The sequence below is a fragment of the Danio rerio genome, chromosome 8 (genome assembly GCF_052040795.2).
Source record: "Danio rerio strain M-AB ecotype USA chromosome 8, GRCz13ab, whole genome shotgun sequence".
In the NCBI taxonomy this organism is placed as follows: domain Eukaryota; kingdom Metazoa; phylum Chordata; class Actinopteri; order Cypriniformes; family Danionidae; genus Danio; species Danio rerio.
The window spans coordinates 3,920,062-3,927,500 of NC_141028.1; the positions used below are offsets into that span (position 1 = coordinate 3,920,062).

The window sequence follows — 7,439 nt, forward strand, 5'->3', positions numbered from 1 at the left end:
AATTAAAATATTTTCTATTTTTATTTCTTAGTTAAATATTTAAAATACTGTGTAAAAACAAGCAAGCTCTACTTGTATCCACACACTGATCTGAATCAAGTGTGTTAAGTAAAGAAGACATACAAAATGGACCAGAATTGAGAACCACTGGCCTAAGGTATGGAGGCCAGAGGTTCTCACAAACTGTGCCAACAAACTTGCATACAATAAACCCCAGAACTTCTTCTTCTTTGGCCTTAGTCCCGTATGATTGCGGGGTCGGCTCTTTGGAACAAGTCCTCCATATTAGACTTGTCCATATAATAATTCCCTTTATTAATCCGGGGTCACCACAGCAAAATGAACTGCCAACTTATCCAGCCATTTTTACGCAGCGGATGCCCTTCCAGCCGCAACCCATCTCTGGGAAACATTCACACACTCATTCACACATACAGTCATACACTACGGACAATTTAACCTACCCAAATCACCTGTACCGCATGTCTTTGGACTGTGGGGGAAACTGGAGCACCCGGAGGAAACCCACGCCAACGCAGGGAGAACATGCAAACTCCTCACAGAAACGCCAACTGAGCCGAACCAGCGACCTTCTTGCTGTGAGGCGACAGCACTACCTACTGCGCCACTGCTTCACCCACAATAAACCCCAGAACATTTGTATTATATTGTTTATCCAATGACAATTTGGATTTTCGCTTGTACAGTAGCCCTGAATTGTCAAAACACCTTTCCAGGCGCTAAAAACTGAAAAAAAAAATCAAACACAATTTAAATTGTTTAATGGATGAAAATTTCTGAGGAATGTTTTAATACGGGGGCGAGGCAGTGGTGCAGACATATATATACATATACACACACTCACCGGCTACATTATTAGGTACACCTATCCAACTGTTTATTAACACAAATTTTTAATCAGCCAATCACATGGCAGCAACTAAATGCATTTATGCATGTAGACATTGTCAAGATGATCTGCTGCAGTTCAAATTGTGCATCAGAATGGGGAAGAAAGAGGATTTAAGTGACTTTAAACGTGGCATGGTTGTTGGTGCCAGACGGGCTGTTCTGAGTATTTCAGAAACTGCTGATCTACTGGGATTTTCACGCACAACCATCTCTAGGGTTGACTGAGAATGGTCCGAAAAAGAGGAAATATCCAGTGAGCGGCAGTTCTGTGGGCGCAAATGCCTTGTTGATGCCAGAGGTCAGAGGAGAATGGCCAGACTGGTTCCAGCTGATAGAAAGGCAACAGTAACTCAAATAAGCACTCGCTACAACCGAGCTCTGCAGAAGAGCATCTCTGAACACACAACACGTCCAACCTTGAGGCGGATGGGCTACAGCAGCAGAAGACCACACCGGGTGCCGCTCCTGTCAGCTAAGAACAGGAAACTGAGGCTACAATTCACACAGACTCACCAAAACTGGACAATAGAAGATTGGAGAAACGTTGCTTGCTCTGATGAGTCTCCATTTCTGCTGCCACATTGCCACAGATGGTCGGGTCAGAATTTGGCATCAACAACATGAAAGCATGGATCCATTCTGCCTTGTATCAATAGTTCAGGCTGGTGGTGGTGGTGTAATGGAGTGGGGGAGATTTTCTTGGCACACTTTGGGCTCATTAGTACCAATTGAGCATCATGTCAACACCACAGCCTACCTGAGTATTGTTGCTGACCATGTCCATCCCTTTATGAACACAGTGTCTCCATCTTCTGATGGCTACTTCCAGCAGGATAACACACCATGTCATAAAGTGTGAATCATCTCAGACTGGTTTCTTGAACATGACAATGAGTTCACTGTACTCAAATGGCCACCACAGTCACCAGAGCTCAATCCAATTGAGCACCTTTGAGATGTGGTGGAACGGGAGATTGGCATCATGGATGTGCAGCCGACAAATCTGCAGCAACTGTGTGATGCTATCATGTCAATTAAGGCAGTTCTAAAGGCACAAGTGGGTCCATATATATATATATATATATATATATATATATATATATATATATATATATATATATTGGAAATTTAAACTTTTATTTTGAATGCAATTATTTGTGCTTAATCAGCATTTAAAACCCATTTGGCAGCAGTAGGCACTTGATTTTTCATCATACACTGGCATTATTGTGTCTAATGTACATCTTCTCCCATGCCACCGTCCCGCAGACGCAGCAGAAGCTCCACAGGTTGCAGAAAACTCCTCTGTCGAACGGATTCTCCTCCGAGTCCACATGTTTGAGGTAAAGGATGCGGTGGCGGGACATAAACTCCCATGTGGTGCAGTTAACGGAGGCCAGATACGCATGAATGCACAGCAGGAGGAGGAGAACCACGGAGAAAACAGCCGTCACAGCGAACGCCACGAGAAGAAACACGTTCTGGGTGAACCACTGCTGCCAGCTGGGCGCAGAGATGAACCCGGACCTGAGAGACAGAAACATTTACTGAGCAGCTGATGCATTATAAGCAGTGTTGGCTGTAATGAGGTACAAAGTAAGTAGTTACTGTAATTAAACTACTTTACTGCTAGAAAAAGGTGAAGAAACTCGAAAGCTTAAAACTTCTAGTTTCCATATCTGGTTTCATAGATATTATCGAGGAGCAATAATTTATGACAAGAGTTGTAATTATTACTTTGCTACAGCAATCCACAGGTAAAACTAATTTGAGATGTTTTTTTAAAGGCTAAAAACCCACCAGACTGTCCATACTACTTTAGAATTTAATATCTACTTAATAAATATTGTCAAAAGTATGTAGGAATATGCTTCATGTTCCTCTAAACATACACTGAAATGGGGGCGCTCTTATATGTTTACTAATGGAAACTGAATGTGGCCATGTTTGGTACTGCACCTAAACTCAATCTCACTGCTCGTTTTTTAAAACATCTAGTTCACATTTGTAATATAATTTGTTGAGATATTTAGTTTTATTTTTCTGCCAATTTTAGCCTAAAACAGGTTTTGTAAAATACATATTTTATGTAATATAATAAAATATACATTTATTGTTTTATCAGACTTAAAGAAACAACATAAAGACACAGAATGAGTTACAAAGTAATGTGTGTAATGTGTAATGTAATGTGTATTTATTTTATATAGCGCATTTATTGTGTATGGCCATACACCCAAAGCGCTTCACAATCATGAGGGGGGTCTCTCCACACCACCACCAGTGTGCAGCATCCACTTGGGTGATGCGACGGCTGCCACAGGACAACGGCGCCAGTGCGCTCACCACACACCAGCTATTGGTGGAGTGGAGAGACAGTGATAGAGCCAATTCGGTGGAAGGGGATGATTTAGAGGCCATGATCGTAAGGGCCGATAGAGGGACTTTGGCCAGGACACCGGGGTTACACCCCTACTCTTTCACGAGAAGTGCCATGGGATTTTTAATGACCACAGAGAGTCAGGACCTCGGTTTAACGTCTCATCCGAAAGACGGCGCCCACTGACAGTGTAGTGTCCCCTTCACTTTTACTGGGGCATTAGGACTCACGCAGACCACAGGTTGAGCGCCCCCTGCTGGCCTCACTAACACCACTTCCAACAGCAACCTAGTGTTCCCAAGTGGTCTCCCATCCAGGTACTGACCAGGCTCAGCCCTGCTTAGCTTCAGTGAGTAACCGCTTTTGGGCTGCAGGGTGACATGGCTGTGGTAAGTAGTTACTGTAATTTCTAGGTCATTTAAATACAGGTACTTAAAATAAACTTAATTTAACAGTCCTTTATAAATCATTTCAGAGAAGTGGAGTAATATAAATATACTGAACATTTTGCAGAATAATTATACTTTTCAATTAAAGAAAACATTAATATCATTACACAAAACAACTGCATATGTTTCCTGAAATAAAGGAATTCGGAAATCAGTTAACGATGACAATATAAGGTGTAATTACATTTGTATAGAAAACTTAGTTACAATGAAAATACATACACACTTCTACATCTATATATCTATATATACATAGTTTTACTTTAATTGTTTATATATATTTGTGCGCGTTTGTGTGTGTGTGTGTGTGTATACAGTTGAAGTCAGAATTATTAGCCCCCTTTGATTTTTTTTTCTTTTTTAAATATTTCCCAAATGATGTTTAACAGAGCAAGGAAATCTTCACAGTATGTCTGATAATATTTTTTCTTCTGGAGAAAGTCTTATTCGTTTTATTTCGGCTAGAATAAAAGCAGTTTTGAATTTTTTAAACACCATTTTAAGGTCAAAATTATTAGCCCATTTAAGCTATATTTTTTCTCGACTCTACAGAACAAACCATCATTATACAATAACTTGCCTAATTACCCTAACCTGCCTAGTTCACCTTATTAACCTAGTTAAGGTTAAAATAAACAGGGCTTATAATTATGACTTCAATTGTGTGCGTGTAAATATTTATATATACATATATATACATATGTATATATATATACAATTATACCAAATAATTTATTTATTTTAGCTTTTTAAACAGTTGTTCTGTAGAAGTTTCCCGTATGAATATTTAAATTTAACCTATTTAAATAATCCTAATCAATCCTAATATATTCATACTAACTATACTTTTAACTTTTAGTGCATTCATGTAAGCTCTGTAAAAGCATGTTCATCTCTCACTCACCATGCGCTCTGTAAACCCCAGCACACCGCGGTAAACTGCACACACAGATACAGCAGGAACCATCTGTGATTTAGCTCTCCGACACAGTTGTCTATCCAGGGACAGTGATGATCAAATCTCCTCACACACCGTTTACACCACTTACAGTGTCTGGCGCGCATCGGTTGCTAACACACACACACACACACACACACACACACACACACACACACACACAAACACACACAAACAAACGCGCACACACACACAAACACACACACACACACACACAGTGTCAAATATTGTCAGAAGTATGAAAAAAATATTGGTCATAGTCATCAAAACATACATAAACAGGGGGCGCTATTTTATGGGAACTGGATATTTTGTCTATGTGGACACAAGTAAACGGACACACCTAATGAACACTCTTAAAGCTCAGTTAATCATAAGGAGAGTTTAGATGATTACAGTACCAGTAAAAAGCAGTATCCACAGCGTCTCTGCTTTATAGAGTTCTGCTCTTGAGGAATCATCGCTTCCAGTTCTTCATCACCATCCCCTGATGCTGTCTAAAAGAGTCCAAACATTTGCATATATTGGGTTATATATATATATAAAGGGTTTCGCTATTTTGGTGAAAATTTTTTTTTTTTTCATGGCAAGGTTGACATTTGCAGGGTTGCTCTTATTAAGACCTTTATGATTGATTAAGTATTTTTACATGTGTCTACATTAGCATCTACAGTTCAAGTCAGAATTATTAGCCCCCTTTGAATTTTTCTTCTTTATTAAATATTTCCCAAATAATGTTTAACAGAGCAAGGAAATTTTCACAGTATGTCTGATAATATTTTTTCTTCTGGAGAAAGTCTTATTTGTTTTATTTCGGCTGGAATAAAAGCAGTTTTTAATTTTTTAAACACCATTTTAAGGACAAAATTATTAGCCCCTTTAAACTATAAATTTTTTTGATAGTCTGCAGAACAAACCATCATTATACAACAACTTGCCTAATTACCCTAACCTGCCTAGTTAACCTAATTAACCTAGTTAAGCCTTTAAATGTCACTTTAAGCTGTATAGAAGTGTCTTGAAAAATATCTAGTCAAATATTATGTACTGTCATCATGGCAAAGATAAAATAAGTCAGTGATTAGATATGAGTTATTAACAATATTATGATCAGAAATGTGTTGAAATAATCTGCTCTCCATTAAACAGAAATTTGGGAAAAAAATAAACAGGGGGGCGAATAATTCTGAGTTCAACTGTATATGTAGATTTTTACAGTTGTGTAATATTACTGGTCAGTTTATTTAAATCCATTTACACACACAAAAATTCATAAACACCAAACTGCCTGGGGACAAGTAGAAATTGTCATTTAGCTATAACCTGACACCACGCCTGTTGAAATAGGTTATAATAATGTATTGTTGTGTATCGTATATGTTGTGTATCAAATTAAAAAACTGAACTTAAAACTTAAAACTAAACTATATCAAATAAATAAAAATCATTAAAACTGTGTTTGAGCATTTTAAGTAAGAAATAATCGATTAAAAATAATTAGTGATAAATTATTACACCTCAGTTGTGCATTATTTTCTAATAGTTCAACAGCTCAGAGGTCATTATTCTGCTTCTCCGCTGGTCTCCACTGCTGAGATGTTGTATTTGAGGGTTTATTTGTCCTCAAAGTCCTCCTGTGTGTAGCACTAGTCTCTCACACGTCTCCTCCAAAGCTTTCTGTTGTGTTTTGATGTGATTTTTGACTATTCATTCATTTTCTTTTAGGCTTAGTCCCTTTAATAATCTGGGGTCGCCACAGCCGAATGAACCGCCAACTTATCCAGCATTTGTTTTACGCAGCTGATGCCCTTCCAGCTGCAACCCATCACTGGGAAACACGCTCTCATTCACAGACATACACTACAGACAATTTTAGCTTACCCAATTCACCTGTACATGTGTTGGACTGTGGAGAAAACCGGAGCACCCGGAGGAAACCCACACGAACACAGGGAGAACATGCAAACTCCACACAGAAATGCCAACTGATTCAGCCGAGGCTTAAACAAGCGACCTTCTTGCTGTAAGGCGACAGCAGTACCGACTGCGCCACCATTTCTGACTGTTTTGTCAGCGATATAACTTAAATCATTCAGCATAGTGATATGGAGCTGTATTGTGCTCAAAACCTGCCGGAACTACTTTAGCCATGCATATATAAGACAATAACTGCACACCTTAGAATGCTCATCAGCCAATCAGAATACCACTTGGAAGTTAATGTTAGCAGGTTTTCAACATTCTTCAAAACATCTCAAGGAAAATGTATCAAAGGATTGTGTTCAACAGAAGAAAGACACTCAAACTGGTTTGGACAAGTAAAGGGCGAGTAAATGATGACATAGTTTTCTTTTTTGGGTGGAAGATATCTCTTTAAAACTATTTAAGGTTTAAAATTTTTATTTTGAAATGTTCGGTTTAAAAAAAAATACTTTTTAAGATTTGGCGTAAATGAACAAGTTTTCTGAAGTACCTCTGTTTGACTGTCGGACAGAACAAAACCAGGATCCATCAGAGACACGGTGAAGTAAAGCAGCACCGAGAGCAGAAGCACAGAGCTGAAGACGAGTGGCTGCAGCAGATCTCCTCTCTCCTGACACCTGCGCAGATCTGCACACAAACACAACACAGGTTTGATGATATGTTTTTAACTCTTCATTTACTTTTACACAGCCTTAATAAAACCATAACAGCGCACAATAATCCCACCAGGGGCAGTTAAATTAGGGCACAACAAACA

General features: G+C 38.8%; 1 protein-coding gene across 1 annotated transcript in view; it reads right to left on the reverse strand.

The window, feature by feature from the left end:
* Positions 1 to 2,064: 2,064 nt before the first annotated feature.
* zdhhc12a (zDHHC palmitoyltransferase 12a) overlaps positions 2,065 to 7,439 on the reverse strand; it is a 7,844-nt gene continuing 2,469 nt past the window's right edge. Inside the window, exons 2-5 of the mRNA NM_001423845.1 lie at positions 7,173 to 7,309; positions 5,101 to 5,196; positions 4,646 to 4,812; positions 2,065 to 2,439 (exon numbers count right to left, since the gene is read on the reverse strand). Of these exons, the coding sequence (NP_001410774.1) occupies positions 2,124 to 2,439; positions 4,646 to 4,812; positions 5,101 to 5,196; positions 7,173 to 7,309 (716 nt within the window). The 3' untranslated portion in view covers positions 2,065 to 2,123. The remainder of the gene's footprint in view (positions 2,440 to 4,645; positions 4,813 to 5,100; positions 5,197 to 7,172; positions 7,310 to 7,439) is intronic.